Raw genomic sequence first — 22,329 nt, 5'->3', positions numbered from 1 at the left:
GTGTTCCCTTTAGTATTTTTGGAAAGCTGGTCCCTTGGTCAGAAATTCACTCAATGATTGACTGGAAATGATTTAATTCCCCCTGATTTCTGAGGGATAATTTTTTGGATATAGAATTTTTGGTTGGCCATTTTTCTCTTTTAGAAGCTTAAGTATATCATACCCCTGCCTCCTCGCCTCCATGGTTTGTGCTGATAAATTCACAGTTTCTTTTTAGGCTTTCCTTGTATGTGATGGATTGCTTTTCAGTTGCTGCTTCCAAACTTCTCTCATTCTCTTTAACTTCTGACAGTCTGATTTGTAAGTGTCTTGGAGTATGTCTGTTTGAATCTATTCTGTTTGGGGTATGCTGGACTTCTTGGATTTGTAAGTTTGTGTTTTTCATAAGAGATGAGAAATTTTCCATGATAATTTCCTCCATTAATCTTTTTCTTCCTTTTGCCTTCTCTTCTGCCTCTGGGATGCCCACAACATATATGCTTATGTACTTCCTGTTTTCATTCCATTCCCTGAGATGCAGCTCCTATTTCTCCATTCTATTCCTGTATTTCCTTTTGGTGTCAGACTTCAGATGTCCATTCCTGTAGTTCATTAATCCTTTCTTCTGCCTCTTCAAATCTATTGTTCTAGGTGCCCATCTTTTTTTTCTTCTCATCTCTTCCATTGTGCCTTTCATTCCTGTAAGTTCTGTGAGTTTTTTTCAAACTCTTGATTTTTTCCTTCTTTTGGTCAATGCTTTCTTTATATCCTCCCTCAAGTTATTGATTTGGTTTTTGATGAGATTTTTCATGTCTGCTTGAATATCCTGAATCAGTTGTTTTCACTCTTGTACCATATTTCAGTTGTTGGTATGTTCCTTTGACTGGGCCATATCTTCAGGTTTCTTAGTATGACCCATTATGTTTTGCTGGCATCTAAGCTATTGATTTCCTTAATTAGTTTCTTGTGGAGATTGTTTTCTCTCTTTTCCTGTGGATTTTCTGGCTGGATGGTTTAGTTCTCTATCTGTTCTTTGACATTCAATTCAGCTTATTGTAAACTTCTAGCACTGGTTCTATTAACCTGATCAGAATTTCTTAGTTCTTGTTTTTCTGTTTCTTGCACAGCATATATGGGGCCTTTTTTTTTTTTTTTGAGGACTGTCTACTCAGATACCAAGTCCCATTTTCCCAGACTGGACTGTCCTCCTGTCAGAAGAAGAGAGTCACCTGCATCAGTTATTCCTGAGGGTGAGAGCCAGCAGGTTGACAAATTATCCTATGGAGCTCTTCAACTCTGTGTTTTTCTTATCCTGGCCAGTATGTGTTGCTTGGCTGCCTGAGGTACCCTACTAGGGTAAAGTGATGAGGTGCCTTTATCTTCATCAAATTCTCTCTGTCGAGGTCTTGGTTGAGACAGAGATGAGGTTGTAGGTTGGCATTAATTGCTTCAGTTTTCCAGGAACTGGGGCCTGAGTTTCTTGAGGGAGGGATTCCGCTTGATCTGGGCCCCACCTTTCTGTTGGGGAAGGTACAGCTTTCAGGGAATTAACTCCTTTCACCTGACTTGCTATTTTTTCTCTTAGACAAGCTTAATTTTCCCCTTCCCTTGAACAGTTGTAAGCTGAGCAACTTCTTCTTTCTCCTTTGATGTGCAAAGCTTTGATGCACTTTGTGTTTTGGAACACTGTGGGACTGTGGACCTTGGGAAACCTCTGCTATAACTTGTCAGCAGACTCCCCATGAACTCATATGTCTTTCAAGCCCTTGTAGCACTAATCTGGAGAGACAGAATTTCTTTGTGTTGGGGTTCACTTAATGGCAGGGGAGCAGCATAGACAAGATAAGCAGGGGCTATCACAGGGCTATCCTGGCAGAACAAGAAATCAACCAAAGGCTCCTTGACAGGATGAGAGCCACTTGAACCTCCCCTTCATCTCTCAGAAGCCTCCAAAGTACTGACCATGAGTACCCCTTGGGTAGACAAGAGCCCCTTTCCCACCTGTCTGAAGCTTATGGGCTTTTCCACATTGTTCAAGTATGTCCATTGCCTAAGGAGCTGATGGGAAAGTATGGGCTGCCAAGGACTGGGGTCAAGATACCTGCTGCAAGGAAACCCCAGCAGGGCCAAACTATTCCAAGGATTCTCTTCTCAAAGCCTTAGTTGGGGAGGAGGCCAGGCATGTTAACCTCAGACCCAGCGTGGTTAAACTGTAAAAGTCTAAAGGGTGCCAGTATAATGAGAAACCAAAAATGGTTAGTCAGTAGGGGGGGAGAACAGAAGTGAAGGCTGCCAGGGCCATAACACACATCCTAGAGTGAAGGGCCCTTGGGGTTGAGGCCAGGAAGTTGACGGTCATCTCCAGCAGTCCTCAACATCCTTCCACTTGAGTCCCCACTCTTGTTGCATATGGCCCAAAGAGGCGAACTTGAACATGGATCTCTGAAAGGGATTCAGACCCCTTCCTGTAATTGGAGGGCTCCAGAGAACTGTGAGGCCCCAGGCTACAAATGGCCAGCACTTTGTCCAGGGGCCAGGAATCACCTTTGAAAGGGGCAAGATCTGGACTTTCCTTGGTGTTGAGTCACACCTGCACCCCACGTGGAATTAGAGGCCCTTGCTCTGACCACTGCCTTTGGAAGAGCACTGAAACAGGTTTCCATTTGAGGTCTTAGGCTAGGACAATAAGCAGGGCTTTGTCCACCTCACATTAGAGGGTTTGTTGTGATATGCAGTGGTAGTGCAGATTGCCTGTCTTTCAAACACACACCCTTGCAGGAGGCTGCAGATTCAATAGTTACACAACCCTGATCTCCACAACAGCCTGGGGAACTGACTACTGTTCCTCCAGGAGGACTGGGTGATGTGGAAGCACCCTGATTATACTCACTTCTTGTAAGTGAAAAGAAGCAAAACCCATCAGCTGGAGAACCGTGAAGATTTGGTCTCCCCCTCTCTGAGTGCATACTCAGTGTGCATGGGGGTTATGCTCAGTCCCATAAGGCCACTGGTGGGCAAGACCCTCAGGTGGAGTTGAGAGCTTAGCATAGAGGAGCTGGAGCAGAGGAGAAGCCTGAAGGCACACTGTCTCAACTGTACTCAGTTGAGAAAATCAGCATTCAGTCCCGTCCACTCATCCATCTTCCTCTTCCCACCCTAATCAAGAAATTGGCAGGAGCCTTTGCTTCAGGGAACCATCTACAGTGAGACAAATCCCCTGCCTTGCACTGATCCATCTGATGGACCCCCCACTAAGCACAATCCATGGGGAAAAAAGAAACAAGAGCAGAAACAGGGCTTTATCCATTTATTGTCTGATGTACAGATGAAGCTTCATGATTTGGCTGTCAATATCTTTTGAAATTGTCTTAATCATGTATTTCAACAACTTCAATCATTTTTTATCAGCTCAACATTGCTTTTGTCATGGGGAAGACTTAAACATCTTTGCCTTGGGTTGAGAGGTCTGAAAAGAAGAGGTCAGCAAATGGGTGGGAGGGGATGGGGCAGAATCCAAGGTAGAAGACCTTCAGCCTGTTTCTGGAGGAGAAGGGCAGAAGCTCATAAAACAAAGGTGTCAATCTAACCAGGGCAGGTCAGTGTTTTGTAGTACCTAAAGCTTTCCTCTCTTGGGAGGTACCACTTTAATGAATGTCATGCAAAATTACTCCTCAAATCTTTCTGCCGTACCCCCTGGCAGTGGGTTGCTGCATCTTAATCTTCATGTCATTTCTTTAGGTTCAGTTGAATCCCTTCCTGCCTTTGCAGTCTAATATTGTCACATGAACTCTAAGGCCTGTTGCAGAGCACATGTGCTTACCCGGCCCACCTATCATTCATTGTATTCCCTCGATGTCTGTGTCATTCCCTGAACAAGACTCAGTCCCTCTTTTCTATAATCACCTCTAGAAAGCCTGCTTGGATTTTTGCAGTCCCTGGTGAGGAGGCCTTTCGGTGTCCTCAGAAAATGTCCTTCTCATCACTAGGTCAGAATTTAGCACGTTGATGTGCCTTCAAGCTACAAGCTCAAAGAAGTCATGGATGATGCCCCAAGCCATCTCCATGTTGCTGAACATGCCGAAAGCATTCCATAGTTTTTAGTTGAAAGACTGCATGAATGTGAGACAGCTGAAAGGAAAGAGCTTTGGGTACTGTTCTAGTTTGCTAGGTGCAGGAAAGCAATATACCAAAAATAGAATGGCTTTTAAAAGGGGAATTTCATACATTACTAGTTAACAGTTCTAAGGTGAAGACAATGTGCCAATTAAAGCAAGTCCATAGAAATGTCCAGTCAAAGATATGCAGAGAAAGGTGCCTTGGTTCAAGAAGGCCAATGAAGTTCAGCATTTCTCTCTCAGGTGGAAGGACACATGGTGAACACAGTCAGAGTTTGTCTCTCATCTGGAAAGGCACATGGTGAACACAGTCAGGATTCCTCACTCATCTGGAACAGCACATGGCGAACAAAGTGTCATCTGCTAGCTTCTTCTCCTGGCTTCCTGTTTCATGAAGCTCCCTGGGAGGCATTTTACTTCTTCATCTCCAAAGGTGACTGGCTGGAAGACTCTGCTTCTCGTGGCTATATCATTCTGCTCTGCTCTCTCTGAATCTCTTTCATTCTCCACAAAGTTTTTTCTTTTATAGGACTCCAGAAACTTATCAAGGCCCACCCAAATGTGTGGACATATGCCATCACCTAATCCAGATTAACAACCACTCATGATTAAATCACATCTCCACGGAGATGATCTGATTACAATTTCAAACATACAGTATTGAATAGGGATTATTCTGCCTTTATGACATGGGATTTTGATGAAAACATGGCTTTTCTAGAGGACATGCATCCTTTCAAACCAGCACAGCTGTCAACAGGCTAAGCCATTTTTCTCACCTGTGTCTGATTCTGATTATAATATGAAACCATGTGAAGGTGTCATGCCACAGAGCCATCCTATCTCAATTCCATTTAATTTCAACTTCTTCATGGTGCTGACCCAGAAATGAGAAAAAACAGGAATCTAACTTTCCATGGATGGCAATGCCACAACCAATCCACAAGAGTGTTACTACTTGTAATGCTGTCATGTCTGTTTGCATGTCAGCTACTCGAAAACCAGCCATGGCTTTCACACTGATTATCTCACATCGACATGTTGACCCAGGAAGTAGATGGGAGAATGACCCTGTCATGTAGGTGTGGAAACTGGGGAGACTGAGATGAGAGTAACAATGACTACACCATGGTCACAAGATTTCTAAGAAAGTTCATCTGTGTTAGAATTAAGTTCTCCCTCCTCATGGTCGGGGCCCAGTCTGCACCCAGGCCTTCCCAGGTAGCTGTGGGGAGTGATGTGTTGAGGAAACTTGGTCCAATGAACAGGATAGCATGTTTAAGGAGGATGAGCAGTCAGGAGTCAAGAGGGGCTTTCACGGAGGACCTAACGGTTGAGAAGTTTCAGTTAAGTGGCCTAGGGAGATGACCTCACTTCCCTTGAGCTGCAGTCCAGTGGAACATAGAACCCTGGTAACCAGGCACCTAGATTCCACAACAGCCCACCACCAGGCTCATTTAGACAGAGGCGGTCGACAGATCAACATGTTCTCGTGTTGCATTTGTAGAGCACAAGTTTCTGGCATGAGAAAAGCTAGGAAAGAGACATTTTTCAATAGATGCAGGCGTTGGCTGAACCCTCCACCTCGCCGCCACTGTCAGTTGGTCAGGGAGTTCCCGAAGGTAAGTCAAAGTGGCACAATGTCAGACAATTCAGGAAATACCAGCGTTGTCATCCTGCCTCTGCAGCCCCATATCAGTTCTGCTTTCAGTATGAGGAGGAATGAGGAACGGGTTCATCCACAGCCAGGTTGGGAAACCTCATGGGCATTTTTTGGTCACAACTGAAGTCATAGATGGCTGTTGGGAAGGCAAGTGGTGATGGTGAAGTAATTCCCATGCAACATGTTAATCCTGGGCCCAAGAGTTGCCATCTCCTATCAGTGTGGACTGGGCAAGTGTGCAGACACCTGTCCACCTGATCAGGGTGGCAGGGATGGCTGGGGCACCCCCACGGTGATGGCCAGGAGGCCCCTGAACCTGGGCCAGCAGTGTGATCAAGTGAGAACAGAACCTCTTCTGTGTGTCTTAATGGACTGGGCTCATATCCCACCCCTCTGGTAGGAACCCTTGTACTCAAATGGGTATGTCACACACATACAGGGAATACTAATAGCTGGAGCCACGGAATCTCCATAAGTGTGCAGCAGTTCAGTGGCCACCAACAGTCTCTTACCATAGCTGCTTCCTTGTTTTTTCCTGGCCCTGCTGTGAACATGCTGTTCTTTGGCCAGACTGGTGTCAGGGGGGCTAATGGAATCCCTTTAGTGATTTGATTTCCAGAGGTCCAGTGCAAATTGGATTCCCATCCACATCAGGTGACCATTTGGGATTGCTCTTTTTGAGACTTCTGTTCAAGTCATAGTCTTTGGGGGTCTTTCTCCCACCGGGGTCTTTCTGGCACTTGGCTTTTGCCTGAGCAGGGATCACCATGGTTGCAGGCTCTCAGAACTTCCTTTAGGGAAAAAGACATTCAAATCTGGCTGTTGGTGTGAAAACGAAGGCGTTTCACCATCTCGGTCTTCTCCATGCACTGCCTCTAAAGTGGGGAAGAATGAGAGGGGAGCAGACCCTTCCTCTCCATGTCTGGAGCAGAGCCTCTGCCAGAGGATCGAGGGAAGATCATACACGTCCAGTGTGTATGGTTATGGCTTCTGTCCTACAAAAAGTTGAGTCCCCCCTTGAAGTTTCCTTATCTCATGAATGGGGGTGGTTGGTGAGGATTCACGGGAACAAAGCCCTTTCCACGCATTGCTGCACAGCTTCCACTGCTACTCAGCCCCCTGAATGACCACAACATCTTCCTGACTTCATAATTCCTTCACCAGAATTTTTATTTGGATTGTGGAACCTTTTTCTGCTAGATGAATTCCTGCCCCACTTCTTGTACCAAGGCAGGGGGGCCACGGAAAGGCAGGTCTGCATTCACCTCTGAGCCCTGCACCTCTCCTTGTTTCCCAGTTCCTTGGTTAACCACCTGCTACTGCTCTTCCAGTCTCAGGATGCAAAGGTGTCACCAGCCCAGAGTGACCTGGAGGAGTACACCAGCAAGGTGGGAGCATGGGAGAATTTCCTGGAGCACATGGTGGCAGCTGTCGAGGAGGGCAATCAGGCCGGCGTATCCCTCCTCGTGTTCCATTACCGGCCCTTCCTTTCCACCCAACAGGTCCTGGACCGAGTGTCCAAAAGGTGAGCACATGTTCATCCTCAATCTCACAAGAGCTCTGGATTGTATGAGCTGAATAGCTGAAGGAGGTCATTGCAGCGTCTTGCCTCCGTTTCCTTCTTTTGCTAATGGGGTCATAGAAGGACCAACCTGCTGAGGGCAGAGTCAGAATTGCATGATGCAGACCTTGGAAAGTGCTTCCCCATGCCAGGCTCTCTGGAAAGGAAGCTCGGTGGGGAGGGCTTCTCAACATCTAGAAATTTCCTTTCCATGTCCAGAAGCTCTGCTCCAAAGTGATCTTTGGAGTCCTGTATTCCCATTCGAAGGAGGTTTGAGATTGCATCTCAGTGCATTTGGTCCTCAGTGTAGCCTGAGTCCGGAATGCTGGGGGCTGGCAGAGGAGCCCCAGGCCTCACCAGTTATCTGGGAAGATGGAGCTCAGGGATCATTCATATATCTTCATCAAAGATCTATGGAGAATAGTCTAAGGGCAAGCAATTTGAAAGGCACTTAGCCTACTTCATTGAAGGAAACTGCAAAGTGCTTGTGGCCTTGTGTTTGCCTGAATCGGGGGTCCACAGTAGTGATAGATGTCATCAGTCGGGATGCAGCCAAGAAGCTACATGTGACACACCCATAACCCCTCTAGGTATGGCGATAGCTGCACTTTGCATGACAGGGATGGAGGAGGCCAGGAATGCCTAAAAAAGTGAGTGAGGTCTGGGTGAGGAGAGAGGGGCTCCTTCCTGACAACCCAGGATGGGACGTGGGGGCCGGTGCCAAGAGTGACTGGACAGGTCCCTGAGTCCATCTCATGATTCCCACGGGAGTGCAGAGATCTGGGCTCCATCCCCTGCAGGGTGACAGAACTCAGAGAGATCCATGAGAGAGTTCCTGGGGCACTGGGTGCAGAGTGCTCCCCGGGGCTCAGAGCCCACTCTAGACGCACGCAAATTTGCTGCCCCTCCACCACGCCAGCAGCACACAGACAAAGATCAGGAGGTGTGGGGAGAATGCAGCTCACACATCCACCTCACTCCCCAGTCCTGTGAGCCTGGCTGCAGGTGGCTGCAGTGTGCTGTGCCCGTGCCCTTCAGGGACCATGACAGTGGGAAGAGGAGACCCTCACATGGCTGGCAGAGGAAGAGGTATGACTTCGGGGCATGACTGCAGACTGAGGTGACATGATGGCCCAGGGGGACCTGAGGCAGGGGACATGCTCTGTTCCCTCATCAGGCAGTTGATGAAGCTCCTTCTGTGTACAAGTGCAGTGCCATTGACTGAGCAGACACAACCCCTCCCTCTCTTCATGTCAGTTCTGTTCCAGTGGGAGGGTGCCCAGCAGAGACAGACAGTAATAGAATGTCTGGCTGGTCTTTCCCAGGAGCCCCGCACCCAGGAGGGTGGTCGCCAGAGGACAGTGTGACAGGAACAGTCGTTCCGCACTCTGAGGCCCCGTCCACCCCCAGCATCCTCTGCCTCCTGCTCACCTGGCTCCATGAGTTTCCTGATGATTTCTGCGAGCCCCCGGACTTTCCCAGTCTCAAACAGCTGGTGGCCTTCACCCAGTTGGCACTGCCTGGGTCTACCCTGGAGAGGCAGGCTCAGCTCCTCCTCTCTGAGCTGGAGCTGTCAGAGCCCACTGAGGCCCAGACACAGGGTGAGGAGCATGCTGGTAGGGATGGGTGGGGTGTAGAGGAGGAGGTGGGGGTCTCAGGGGCAGAATCCCTCTTTTGCCTGTGAGCAGGAAGTCAAGAGGGGCATTGGCCCCGTCCCCTGAGCACTTGCAATCTGGAAGACTTTCTGAGAGTGGCGTCCTTGGGGGAAGTGGTGCAGGTAGAGGCGGTACAGGCTCTTCTGTGTCGAGAAAGGTCCAAAGAAAGCCAGTTCTGTTGTTACATCTTCCACCTCTTGGGGCTCTTTTGTGAGACCCAGAGATTCAAACCACTGTAGTGCCCCTTCCAGGGTCAGTTCCATCACTGGCAGCAGAAATCCTGTCACCTACAGAGCAAAAGGCACTTGTGACAGCGCCTCCAATGCCACCTACCGATGTGGAGCCATCGTGGCCTCCAGAGCTATTTCCACCTTCTCTGACAATCATCACTCCAGTTCCAGAGAGGGAGGCAGCTCTGATCCCACCTACTTGGCCATGTCCAGAGGCTGCATCATCCCCAGATTGGGAGCCAAATCTGGAGACATGACCTGCTTTACCAGCAGAGCTGGCGGTGGCTCTGATGCCAACTCAGTTGCCACCCTCAGACCAAAAACCTGTGGCTTCTCTTGATCTGGCACCTGCTGCCTCACCATCTGAGGCACCCACGGAGCAGCAGTAGGCAGACCAGGTACCACCTGCAGTACCATCTGTTGAGCTGCAGTCAGCGCCAGCTGTCGCTCCACCAGAAGATCATTCTTGCTCCTCACGTGGACGCCGAGAGCAGGGGTTGAGGGAGCAGATGGCCCACGTCTTGGCATTCCCTCCCAGTCTGCTGGCAGAGCAGCTCACCCAGATGGACGTGGTGAGCAACTGGGCTCCTAAGGGGGGAATGTAGTGGACCTTTTCTGGCATCTGCTGTCCCTGAAATGCCATTCGCAGACCTGGGGTCCAATGATCTGGGTCCAAATCCCAACTCCACCATTTTCCATCCTGGTGACGTGGGCAAGTTCTCCATTCCTAAGGCCTCATATTCCCAGCTGGAGAGGACATCAGAGGACACTGCCCTGACCATGCATGTCAGAGCATGGGAGTGCAGACAATCAACATCTTAGGACCAAGGGGAGCTGGTCAGAGACTGGCACGTTGTGAGCAAGAGGGGAATATCAGATGTACAGCAGAGTCCAGGGCTAGCCCAGACATCTGTCCCAGTGGCCTCCATGGCCTCCACATGCATCAGACATGATGTGTTCTGGACATGAGGACCGGCTCCACACTAAGCTCTGGGATGTAGCAGCAGCAGGGGACATGCATGTGAATGAGATTAGAGGGAGTCAGGCAGTTGTCAGGAGCACAACGTGCTCCCTGGGCTGCTTCCTCAACATGTGGGGTTGGAGTCCCTGTCCTGTGCTTGGCGGTGGTGAGGGAGGACTTGAAGAAAATATAGCTCTCTCCTGCCAGCCATCATAAGGGTCCTGGGTTTTGCAAATGCTGAGCACCCTCAAGGAGTGGAGAACCAAAGCCAGAGGCCCCTTCATGACCCAAATCACAACATCCACCTGCAAGGCTGCTGCTTAGAACATTGGGCAGTGGCCTGTGGATTGTGCGTGTTGCCTTGGGTGGCTCAAGGCAGTGTGACACTCCTTTTCTCCCCAGGAGCTGTTCAGGAGGGTGGTAGCTTTCGGTTGTGTGCAAGCCTTCTCGACCCTGCGCTCAGAGAAGGGTGAGGAGCACCTGGCACCCACCATCCGTGCTGTCATCACCCAGATGCACCGTGTCTCCAACTGTGTAATAACCACCTGCCTCGGTGACCAGAGCACCACAGCCTCGGACAGGGCCAGGATCCTGGAGCACTGGGTAGAGGTGGCCAGGGTATGCTGTGGGCGAGCAGGACCTCCCAGCCTCCTGGGACTTGGGTGTCACTCTTGGCTTTGATCAGCTCTCAGGATTGGAATCTGTGGTCCAAGTCGCTCCCTGGGCCCCAGCCCTGCTTGTTTCCTGGCACAGTCCTTTCCTTGCCTGTCCCAGGAGTGTGGCACTCACTTTCTACCACTTCTCCTTCCTCAGCTGGAGCTAAAGCTCTCCTCCCTGAATTTTGTCATGGACTGTGCACAGGCTGTGCCCTTGGGGTGTTTCTGCATGTCAGGGTCATCCAGAAGTGGAGATGCCAGCTCATTCCCCCTTCTCAGTTCATTCCTTTCTCCTTCCCCAGGAATGACAAGTGCTCCTGAACTTCGTGGACCTGTATGGCATCCTGTCTGCTCTATGGAGCAACTCCATCCAGCACCTGAAGCAGACATGGGAGGAAGCTTCCAGGTGGACTGGCCCTCTCCACAGCAGCCCCTGGGAGAACCAAGGATCTTGCCAAGGGCAGGGCATTGTCTCGCCAGTGGCCTTAGCCCTGCTGGATGGCAGCACCTCCTGTGGCTGACAATGGCATGGGTGGGGCGTCTGAGTCCCCATGTGACCTCAGCAGTCCTACCTACAAAGAGAGTGACTGACCTGTCCAGTGAAAGCCAAGCTGTGGGGGAATCTTTTGAGGGTTTTCTCCAAGGCACTGCATTGCTTTGCCCAACCAAAATCAAAATGAGATAAGGCACCTCATTTGACATGGGAAATGGGTCCCATATGGTATGGAAGGTTTATAGCCCCTCACTTTCCAACCCATTCATCCAGGCCATCGGGATCCCTGAAGTCTAAAATCAAATGGATTTGCACTCACACCCATTCTTACCATCCCCCAAACATTCTTTCTTTCTCCTCCCCAAAGGGACTGCATTGATCATTTGGAAATGATGAGTAAAACCTCCCAGAAAAGAGAATAGCCAGGCCAGGTAAAGTGGAGGCAGGTGGTGGCGTTATGGTGGGAATACTCCTTGAAAAATTCCAGGCCGGTGTTGTCTAGACTAAGAGGGAGAGGTATTTGTTTGCCTAGCCACTGCTCAGCGGCAGTTCGATGGCAGGGGCACTGGTCCTTGGGTATGGTAGAAGTAACTAAGGCATTTCAGGAACAGATAATAAATGGAAAGGTTTAGCCGGTGTCCTTCTCACCTGTAGGATTCTCCTCTGTTCCCACATGGATGGTGACATATGTCCCAGCTTGGGATGCGAATTGTTTGGAGAATTTATGAATTTATGTCCATTGCTGTGTGGTCATAAACATTTCTGGGCAGAGAGAATTTCCTAAGGGTCTCCTTGGTGAGAACAGTCATCTGGCATGGCCTTTGGGAGCAATGGCAGTCAAAGACTCCATTGGACCCAGGATGGCAGGACTGGACATCCACAGCTCCACCCTTCTCCCTGCATGACTCACCCACTGGGTTGTCAGTCACAAAGCATGAGGGTGGGAAAACCAATCCCTGGGCAGTGGTGCTGAGTGCTGAGTTGACTTCAGCTCGGACCAAGCTGGGCAGAGCCATTCACTCCTCCGACTCCCAGCAGGACCAGGGGCAAGCGACAGCCCTGTGGGGCCTCTGTTCCTCATGTGCAAATGCTGTGAGACCACGCCGTGCTGCCTTCCTCACAAGGGAACCCACAGGGTTTCAAGAGAGCACAGGAATGTGGTTGAGCTTTCCTCTGGTTCTGATGGGAGAAGGTGCTGGAGACAGCATCCTTTTAACGTTATGGAACACTCAGTTATCTGAGTCACAGTTCATGCCTGCACTTGGCACACAACACAGGAGACTCGGGGTGGCCAGTCCACTTGGTCAATGTCACACCACAAGGAGTGCTGTTCCTCAGTTACCTTCCAGTCAGGGCTGACGATTGGTGACAGCAGCATTTCTGTCAACTGACACCTCCAGGCTGCACAAACCCCAGTCAAGTAGGTGGGCTGATGGGATGAAGGGAGGATGGCTTCCCTGACCTTGTCCACCCTGGTAGGAGGGGATCTCTACAGAGTCCAGCAGGGAGGTAATAGCAAGGAGAGAGCAAGAGAGGCCAGTGTGGAAGAGAGTGAGGGTGCCTGAGGACACCGAGGGTCAGGGTGGGGTTGTCATCCGTGACTGTACAGGGCTCACTTCTTCTTTCACCACTGCTTTCTGTGCCACTGAGCCTGGGGAGCCTCCATTAGACATGCCATCATCTGGACCCTGAGATGGAGGCTTGACCAGGTAGTATATAGGAGGCCCTGATTGTTCGCAGTCAAAGGAAGGCCTTGGCAGAGCCCAGTTGAAGGTGGATCTGGGAGAGATGGTTGAGCAACCTCATAGTGTTTTGTGATTTGCCAAGAGCCATCACTGGGAGGTGACAAGCAGTGCTCTTGCGATCCAAGGGGTTGGAGGGAAACTCAGTAGGAGGTGGCTGAGGGCACCAGATGTCGGCTGGGTGAGGTCTGGGTGGGGGAAGAGGACTGAGAGAAAGAGGCTTCAGGGTGGGGGCCTTGGGTGGGTTCCAGCGGGCTTTGGCACTTCATCCCACACCTGATGCCAGTGTTTTCCCCCAGCCCACAGTTCCAGACCTGTGGACGCTCCTGTCAGAGCTGGCCTCCCTTCAGTTAGCTCCCACGGACTCTCGGGAAGTGAGTAGGACTTTGGGCCAGGAGGAGGGAGTCGAGTCCCATTAACATAAGGAAGAGAGCCCCTCCCTGAGCTCTGCACTCTCAACCCAGGGCCTAGCTTATTCATAGGAGCCCTGGGAGCTAAGGCATCATGTCCCCCTTCCAGCCACAGAAGCAAAGGGTTCCCAGAAGTCATAGGCCTTGTCCCTCTCCCACATCCCCTCTAGCTGAGCTGGGCACAGACTGTCCCTCAGGTGTTGGCATGGGGGGAGAGTGGAGTCGGCCCCTCCATTGTGAGACTGCTGCTGAGTCCCTTCCTTCCTGACCCACAGGCTCCCCATCTGCATTCAGAGATGGTTAGGCTGGAAGGTCCCTGTGCTTTTGCCCAGGGCCCGCTGTTCTGGTGCCCATATCCCTGAATAGATCTGAGCCCTGCAAGGGCTGGCCTGGCCCTGGTGGCCCCTCCCAATAGTGCACAGGAGAGAGTGAGGGAGTAGGTCAGGGCCTTTTGGGGCCTCTGCTGATGGACATGGCTTTGTGTCTTGCAGGGGAGATTGAGAAATTATGACAAAGGATTGAAGATGAGGAGCTGGGGGCATCACTGCAGGGTTGAGGTATGGGATGATGATCTGAGACTCACAGGGCATGACGTCCCATTGCTCCATCCACCTTCAGTTTCTCACCAGGAGAGTGTTTCACAGAGATGAGGTAGAACTTCCCCACGGAGGTTGGGGAGGTGCTGGCATCAAGGACATTTCCCTGTAGGAGGGTCTGTGAGAATCCTGGGCTGAGATCAGGGAGGACTTGGATGAGAGTGCAGGGCAGGAAGTGGCTCCTGTGACCAAATCCACAGACCCCAGCTGCAGCTCTGATCCCACCCAAAAAGGCCACCCTGCCCTCTTCTTCATCTTCTCCTTCCCTCTGCCCCAGGAATACAAGGTCATTCCCAAGATTGAGCGCTTCCAGGCAGGATGCATCTATATCTACTTTTGGCCCATGGAGGAATTTAGGGCCTGGTTTGGGGCTGTGGAACAACTCAGCGCTTCTGAGTGGTAAGGCCAGGGCAGAAGGTAGCAGCAGCAGGGTCCCGCCATGAGCTGTGGCTTTCTGTAGCCTCACAGCAGCCCTCTCCCCTGTAGCTTCCATCTGTCTTGTGAGCAGGAGGTCCTGGTCCTGTCGGCCAGCAACATCCTCGATGCCCCAAACCTCCCAGATGTTGGCAAGCCTTGGAGCACAGGGTGAGTTCCCTTGCCAGGCTGGCAGGTGCAGCTGCCTCGGGGCTCAGTGCTTTTTGGACTCAGCATCACCTCAGGGAATCTACACTTTAGTATTGGGGACTCTTCTCCTCTCCTGACCAGCCGTATGAGAGCATCATGGCCTCATCGTACAGGGCCAGGTTGTGCGATGATGGAAATAGGAAATGCTGAGTGATCTCTCTCGTGCCTGGGCTTCAGGGTTCCCGTGGCCTGCAGGAGCCCTTGACAGGGTGGCCAGAGCGCCAAGGGCAGTAGCCACAGGAGGGTGTGGATGGGTCTCTGGCATCAGCCCCAGCTAAGGTGCCCTTCTATCCAGCCCCCAGGAACTCAGCGCTGAGCCCAGCTGCAGTGGTGCCCCCCTGCCCAGTGTCTGGCTCCAGCTTGTGCGTGACCGCAGCAGTGGAGTCACAGCTGTCTCACTCCCCGGACATGAGGCCGATGCCTCCAAGTCTGACCTGGACATGAGTGTGGGCCTCATCTCCAAATGCTCTGATGGCCAGGAGAAGCAGGTGCCTGCCCATTTTTTCTCCCTGAAGGTCTGTCTTCTGGGCCCCTTTCCAGTGCGGGCCTTCCCCTCTCCACACCCACAAAAGGGGTCAGGAGTCCTGACTTGGAAACAGGTTCTCAAAATCCCTAAAGCTCATCTTCAGCTGAAAGTGTCCCACAGGCTCTGGGGTTGACCCTGCTCTCACCATCCTCCCACAGATTGGTGACTCAACCTTCGACGCAGATCACAAACAGCCCGGGGCCCCTCTGAGTACCCACAGAGCCTCGAGCCCCCTGCAGTTCTACAGAAAGCAGGTGGGCAACTCCTGCATCATCCACGTCAGCCTAGATGGGGACCATGTCAACGTGCCAAAGAGCATAGTGGTGAGCTGGGCGGGCGGCTGACCCCGGGGGCCCCTTGTCTGAGAGGCAGGAATGCAGAATGATTGACATGTTCTTTCCCTGCCCTCCTGGAACCACAAGCCTAGTGGGTTGAGAAGGACAGACAGCCACATAGATCCACAAGTAGTAAAGAAAGGTGTTCGGTGTGGGTCAGGGCTGAGGACAGTGGACATAGATGTGAGGCTTCCACCTTGAGGTGGGCCAGCCTGGGAAAACCTCACTGAGGCAGCCCCTGGAAGAAGGGAGGGAAAGGACTGCACGGAGAACCCCAAGCTCCACATGGGCCTGGCCCAATGGAGGACACTCATGGGGTCATAGGTGAAGAAACAGGGCCCAGGGGATATGATTGAGGTCACGGAGGCCTCAGGGGTTGAATCCCATCTAACTGCATGTAGGGAAGAGGTAGGGAAGCCAGTTAGGGTGTGCTGCCACCACCCAGGAATGGAGGGTAGGAACTGATGCAGGGAAGAGGCCATGAGGGGAGCAGATTCTGGAAAGATCTGCTGATGGAGCCACCTCATCCCCGACCTGCACAAAGGCTGCCTGAGGTGCTGGATTAGACATATGCCCAGCTCTGCAGTTCAGTTTTAGACTGGAGTTTGGATGGGTGTATTGAGATGTCGATAGTATGACTCTTTATCTGAGCCCTGCCCAAGCTCAGGGCTTGGCACTGGTGTGGGTCCCCTCAACCACCACATGCCTGGCATGCAGTAGACTTCTGGGCATCCAGCTCCTCTTCCTTGCTGCCATCCAGGCTTAGACTAGATGTCTGTTCTCAGAGTCACTAATTCTGTCATCTTTGAGTGGCCTGTTCAAGAGGACAAATCTCAGGGAGAAAGAGATGCCCAAGAAGTGGTGGGAGGAGCTGGCCCTGAGTGGCCACATCTGTCCCCAACACCCTGTTATAGGGTGACCTCTGGAAGCCAGTAGGAGCTGAGCAGGACAAGGATCAGAGACAAGGGGCTCAGCCCTAGGTCAGTGACCTGTAAGGGAGACATGCCTTTCTTGCAGGAAATGGGATGGAATGATTGGAAAGGGCCCTCCTTCCATGGAGGCCTATGAGGAGAGCAACAGAGGGCAGTGGGGCCACTCTACACCCAGACCCAACTGGGGTGGGTCTTTGAGCCCTGTGCTCCCTGCTGAGACAGCTCCAGCAGGGCCCCTGCCACTGCCCTTGTGGGAGCCAGCTCCAGAACCCATGTCCTGATGGCCTGTCCCCCAACATGCCTAGATCACCTGCCATGACAGGGCTCCGGCTGGGATCTTCAAAGCCCTGGACGAGTACCACCTGGATCTGGAGGCAGCAAAGGAATACAAGCTGGTGCAAATCATCTCACCAGATCAAAGTAAGTCAGGGAGCTGGTCCAGGAGTTTCTCTGTGAGGGTCTGCCTCAGTACTCTCTTCCTAGCCCCTGCCACCTGGGGTGTCTGCCCAAGACAACCTCCAAAAGGGAGATGTTCAGCATTTCGGGGTCCTCAGTGTCTGAAGTGTCTCCCCCTGTGACTTGCATCTCCTTTCCATGTATCATCCCTGGGTGTGGCCCAAGCACTGAAGCCCTAGTGCAGACTGCGGGATTGAGATCCAAGACAAAGGCCTCTCTTCTTGCCCCAGGAGCTCTGTGGGCAGGGCACCCTCTAGCCAGGATGGGCTGAGTTGTGCATCGCAAGCAATCATGGGTCTGTGGACACCAAGAACAAATATTGAAGTCCATGTTTTATGATGCCAAGGCAAAACAAAAGCCTCTTGATTCTCTTTGGAGGCTCCAGGGACCAATTCAATATTCCCAGGAGTGACACGGAGCCAGGCAGCCTGGGGTCTGAGCCCATAGAGAAGTTACTCACGTGCTCTCTGCCTGTTTCTTGTCCCCAGTGGGAGAGGTAAATACTCCATGTGAGAGCACAGAGCCTCCCCATACCCTGTAGGGGTAACTTTATTATCATTATTATTTGTATTTTTATTTTTGGTGAGCGACTCATGGCTTCTCACCGATTAACCCAGGCAATCAGTTCTGACTTCCAGATCATTGTTTCCTATATCCTACCTTATCTTCCATCAGCATTTTGTTGAGATGAGCAGAGCAAGTGGGGCTTTGTCTTTCAGAAAAGGAAATCTGAGTTCCCACAGAAGTAGGCAGACAACTGAGGCCGGAGCAGGAAGTCTGATGAGCGTTATGGTACAGCACTCTCTAGGCTGGAACAGTCAGATGGCAAAGAGGATCAGAGCAGAAATCAGTGTTCGCTTGAGGGACCTCAGGCTGTGGAGGACTCCCTGGCCCCATCAAAGGCCTGTACTTGGTCTGCCATGCCTTGGGTCTCAGTTACCCTTTCCCCAAGCGTGCGGTATTCAGGGACATCTGCATTCGAGAATGCTTCTTATAGCACCTACCTCCCCATCAGGAAGGCATCAAGCACTTGGCCATAAGATGTGCTGGTGGGAGGACCCTCTGTTAGCTCTAGGCTGAGGTTGCCAGGGGTGCAGTCAGAGTCACGTGTTAACAAGATTTGTTGAGTTCAGTGCTTCTTGAGTTTTGCCCTTGGGCAGGCATCAGTCCAAGGACTCTTTGGTGGTCCTGGAGCTAATTGGGGGACTCATGTCTCTGGGAGAGTCTGACTTTGTGTGCTGCCCAAGGGGTGGAGTGGTTTGGGAAACCCCATAAGCACAGCTGACTGTGCCTCTGTCTGTCCCCACCAGGGCTCATCATTCCCGATGACAGTAATGTATTCTACACCATGGACCCTTCATGAAATTACCACTTAGTTCTAACAAAACGGACCTTCCACGTGGTGAAGAAAAGAACCCGCTCCACCCTTTTTCGCAGGAAGAAGACGGGGCTCAAGTGATCAAGGGGCTGCTTCTAAGTGGCCCTGATGCCTGTCAGCCTTAGGGTCACCCTGCCTGTCTCCAGCTGGTCAGGTGGCTTAGCTGACCCCAGTGGGAATAGGCCCGTCCAGGCAGCCTCTTCCCTCCCACCAGTGACACGGGGCCTCCCAGCCCCAGGCAAGTTCCAGCCCTGAGCTTTTCCCCCTGCCTGGCGTGACCCTGCCCCTTGACAGGCTCACCTGGGCTCCAGATATTATATTGCCCCCCAAAAATAAAAGATGTAATTCTATATGAATTTTGAAGTCCATGATGGTATTTCGTTTTCATACTTTTGTCAAAACCTTCCGGGGCATGTTAGCCCGCAGTGTATGGGCATCTTCATACTAGCATAGGGCACTGAATTAGTGTCAAGTAGGGACTAGCTCACAATTTTGCATCATAGTTATCAAAGTAGAGTAGTTGACAGGGATTCCTAATGCCTTTGTCCACCTTTATGCTCATTCTTTTAATGTAATCATAAGGCAATTTCCTCAGCAGGTGTGGAAATTTTGGGCACATACAGGCCAAAATATCTTGTTCTTGGCTGTTAGATGAAGTTGTTCCCGATTTAATGAATTCCCCTGCAGAATATTCCTTTACAATTGTAGTTTCACTTGCTGGCTAAGTAGGGCTTTTAGAGAGCACAGGTTTGACAGTTTGCCCTTTTGCTAATACTTTAATTGCATTGGCTGTGTCTCAATGTTCTTCCAAGGATTTCAGGATTTTGGATCCTCATCTTTTATTTATTGATTCATTTTTTTGCTAGCATAGCTGTCACATTTGGTTTGGTCTCTCTCTCTCTCTCTCTGTCTCTCTCTCTCTCTCTCTCTCTCTGTCTCTCTCTCCCTCTCTCTCTTTCTCTTTCTCACTTTACCTTAGTTCATCATTTTGAAAACTGTCAGCCTACCACCTCTATATTATTATCTTATTTAGTGTTTGTACAAGCTGGTTATTATACTAGAGGTGGAAATCTGCGTACTTCTATTTCGCTGCACCTTCAATTCTTTTGTTTTTGTAACATGTGCTCCATTTCCACCACCATTTCAGGTAGTTCCTTTACATACACACTTAAAGGGTGGTTTGCACAGTTAAGCAATCCAGTGTCCTCTCCTTACTGCAAAGAAGCAGGCCTCCCCGGATTACTCCTGCTGGACCCTACCCTCTCTAATGCTGTGGACCCAAGAAACAAAGGAGTAGTGAGCATCTGTGATTCTCTGCTGTTCTTCATTTCAGTTCCCTTAGATTTGAGTTTAAGGTCAGGAAGAATATTTGGGCTGGGTCTGATGGCTAATATTTAAGGCATTAGGGGGTCTGAGCAGGAGGTCGAGCTTGAGGAGGGGAGGTGAGAATGCAGAAAGGGTTTTTAGCAGCACTGCCAGAAACAGAGAAAAGCAGCCAGCACAGTAGAGGGGAGGAAACTAAAGCAGCCAGTGGAAGTACAGGCTTTTCTTTCATTTTGCTGAACTATTAGCTATTTGTCAAAATATCTCATTTAGCAAATAATATTTTTTATACAGAAAAGAATTTATTAGAGGATATCAGATAGCTCACAGAACCCCTGGGAGGTCTATAGAATGCCATTCTGAAGTGCTGCGTCAGGAAAAATGTCCAACCCTATGGTAGGGACAGTTTCTGAGCCACTGCCATGGCTATCAGCCCCCGTGAACATGCAGAGCCAGTACCAGGGCTCCTTCTCTGCAGCCCCTGCCAGGCAGAGTACCTTGACCACCATGCTTACCAGAAGAGCAGGCTGTCTTCAAGGAGTCACTTCCTCATGGTGCCCACTTCTTAGTACAAGGCTCCCATGGATGCACCAAAGTTGCAGAACCCAGGTCATGTTCCAGAACACAAGGGTGCCTAACACTGTGAGTCTTCTTCCTTCTATCTTGATAGGACAGGACTCAAATGTGAGAAATTATCCAAAATGTAGGGAAAGGGTTCCAGGGTGATGGGCAGCTTCCAATGGCCAATACCTGCTCTCAGCTACACTGTCTCTCAGGATGTGGGTACATTTGGCTTAAACCTCTGTGTCCCATCCTGTGTGATTCCAGGACCCTACCCTCAAATTTGGTGCATTGCCCACCTTCTCCTTCTGTTTCTACTGTGCCAGTTCAGTTGACCCATACATGGCCCTCTCTGCCCCTAACCCTTGCCTCACAAGAAATCCTGTTACATGTGGAGATTTCATCTTCCGGAAGTCTTGAGGAGTCACTAGGAAGGGTGGCCCTGTACACAGCCAGCCTTCCATTCTCTCACTTCTATTACCTTCCAAAAGCCCAGGGTTCCAACCCATGCACTTCCTGCCTCAAGCAACCTCGTTGAAAGTAATAGCCCAGTCTCCCTCAATATTTCATGGAGAGCAGTCCACCTGGCTGGCTGCCCACCCCCATCTCCGCACCCAATAATTCTGGCTGATTCCATTTTCTCCATCTTATAAATTGCTGCCATTATTTTCATTCCTGCCATCATCTTCCCCTAAGACATTGGATCATTTTTTGAGAGCATTCATAGTCTTCAAATTTTCCCATTTGGTCTAAGACTAGCTACACATCAGACCTTCCATTTGTGATCACATAAAGGAAACAGCAGGAAGAGAGAATGGTTGCCATCTTATTATCATTCCATTTTAATTTGGGGGCTGTTAACATTTCTCCTTTAGATAATTCAATTTAACTTGACCAAAACATCCCCACAGGGGCTAAGTAAATTTGGGGTTATTAGAGCACACTCCTTTCTCTCAGAACAGAATGAGAGCTAGGACCAAAATCAGAAAATGTGAAGTGAGAAGCCGTTCTTCACAGATATGCTTCCTCAGAGTTGACTGCCTGATTATTTTTCAGAATAGCACCAGGACAACTGGAGAGAAATAGTAGAGAATTCTTTTACCTGATGGCCAGAAAACTCCATACCAGCAGGCCCGACAAAATTTTAGCTCAACAAACAGATATGACATTAACCACAACTCGGCAGGAGTTCAAAGATCCAGAGGGGCTAGCCAAGGCAGTCAGGCATTAAACAGAAGATGGAACACAAAGAATCCCTGCTGGCACCAAGCCCTTCCCCAAGCTGCCATCCTGGCAGCATCCTGGTGTTCCCCTTTGGACCCATTCTTCTCATGCCCACTGAGTCCTTAGTTTTGGAGTTAGTGTTTGATTGCTGTGTAAGAAATTACCACCACATTTCAAACAACACAAACTGATTACCTCAGCATTTCTGCAGGTCAGAAGTCTGAGCAGAGTGGTCACGTACTCTGCTCAGGGTGTCAAAAAACAGATTAAACTATTGGCTGGCTGAGAGTTAACTGGAGTCTTTAGGAGGGAAGCTCCCACACCTTCTCAGGCTATTGGTAGACATAATTCTTGGTGGTTAGACAACTGACATCTTCCTTGTGTTGTTACTTGTCGACCAAATTCTGCTTTTGGCCCCTAGAGGCCACTCTCAGAGCCTTGCCATTTGGTCCTCTCTTTATGACCTCTCCTATCTCCAAGCTGTGACTTCACAAAGGATCCAGTCCCCTTTCCAGGCTCACCTGATCAGGTCAAGCCTACCCCAGACATTCTCCATACTGATGAACTCCATGTCAACTGAGTAGACATCTACTCATGGTAGTGACATCCCATCCAGTCATAAGTTTCTCATGCAGTAAAGGCTAGGAGACCATACAAGGATCAATCACCAAAGGATGTAAATAATGATGCCATATTAGATTTCTGTTTCCAACAGTATTTATAAGGAATGCATTCTGGTGTGCCAAAAGTGGATGTCAGGAGACTCAAGCAAAGCATTGCTGGGATTATTTAAGGAAAGTGGGACAAATGTATTTTGCTGAACAGAAAAGTTGTTAGAAGAACAACAAAAAAGCAGTAATAAGATCGTTAGGCTAAACTTAATCTGATGAGAGGCACTCTGGGGAGTGT

General features: G+C 50.3%; 3 protein-coding genes across 6 annotated transcripts in view; 2 read left to right on the top strand and 1 right to left on the bottom strand.

Annotated features, from left to right (window-relative positions):
• LOC143657161 (voltage-dependent N-type calcium channel subunit alpha-1B-like) overlaps positions 1-5,134 on the bottom strand; it is a 33,560-nt gene extending 28,426 nt beyond the window's left edge. The window contains 1 exon segment of the mRNA XM_077129230.1: positions 5,127-5,134. Coding sequence (XP_076985345.1) covers positions 5,127-5,134 — 8 coding nt within the window.
• A 2,772-nt stretch (positions 5,135-7,906) lies between these two features.
• Positions 7,907-12,174, top strand: LOC143661735 (ral guanine nucleotide dissociation stimulator-like). Of its 2 annotated transcripts, XM_077135120.1 has the most exons (6): positions 7,907-7,968; positions 8,304-8,407; positions 8,644-9,775; positions 10,567-10,782; positions 11,123-11,226; positions 11,681-12,174. In XM_077135120.1, exons 3-5 carry the CDS (start codon positions 9,713-9,715, stop codon positions 11,126-11,128), a joined length of 285 nt encoding a protein of 94 aa, XP_076991235.1. In that variant the 5' UTR covers positions 7,907-7,968; positions 8,304-8,407; positions 8,644-9,712; the 3' UTR covers positions 11,129-11,226; positions 11,681-12,174. The 2 variants fall into 2 exon arrangements, with proteins under 2 accessions (XP_076991235.1, XP_076991240.1); XM_077135125.1 differs by lacking the exon at positions 8,304-8,407.
• Positions 12,175-12,232: 58 nt separating this feature from the next.
• LOC143661709 (ral guanine nucleotide dissociation stimulator-like) lies at positions 12,233-18,648 on the top strand. Of its 3 annotated transcripts, XM_077135116.1 has the most exons (7): positions 12,233-13,429; positions 13,957-14,116; positions 14,339-14,646; positions 14,981-15,173; positions 15,370-15,534; positions 16,784-16,898; positions 18,245-18,648. In XM_077135116.1, exons 4-7 carry the CDS (start codon positions 15,126-15,128, stop codon positions 18,295-18,297), a joined length of 381 nt encoding a protein of 126 aa, XP_076991231.1. In that variant the 5' UTR covers positions 12,233-13,429; positions 13,957-14,116; positions 14,339-14,646; positions 14,981-15,125; the 3' UTR covers positions 18,298-18,648. The 3 variants fall into 3 exon arrangements, with proteins under 3 accessions (XP_076991231.1, XP_076991229.1, XP_076991232.1); XM_077135114.1 differs by having other exon boundaries at positions 13,957-14,646; XM_077135117.1 differs by lacking the exon at positions 18,245-18,648 and adding an exon at positions 17,654-17,812 and having other exon boundaries at positions 13,957-14,646.
• Positions 18,649-22,329: the final 3,681 nt, after the last annotated feature.

The sequence above is a fragment of the Tamandua tetradactyla genome, chromosome 2, assembly GCF_023851605.1.
Source record: "Tamandua tetradactyla isolate mTamTet1 chromosome 2, mTamTet1.pri, whole genome shotgun sequence".
NCBI lineage: Eukaryota > Metazoa > Chordata > Mammalia > Pilosa > Myrmecophagidae > Tamandua > Tamandua tetradactyla.
This window is presented reverse-complemented; position numbering and strand designations above follow the sequence as displayed.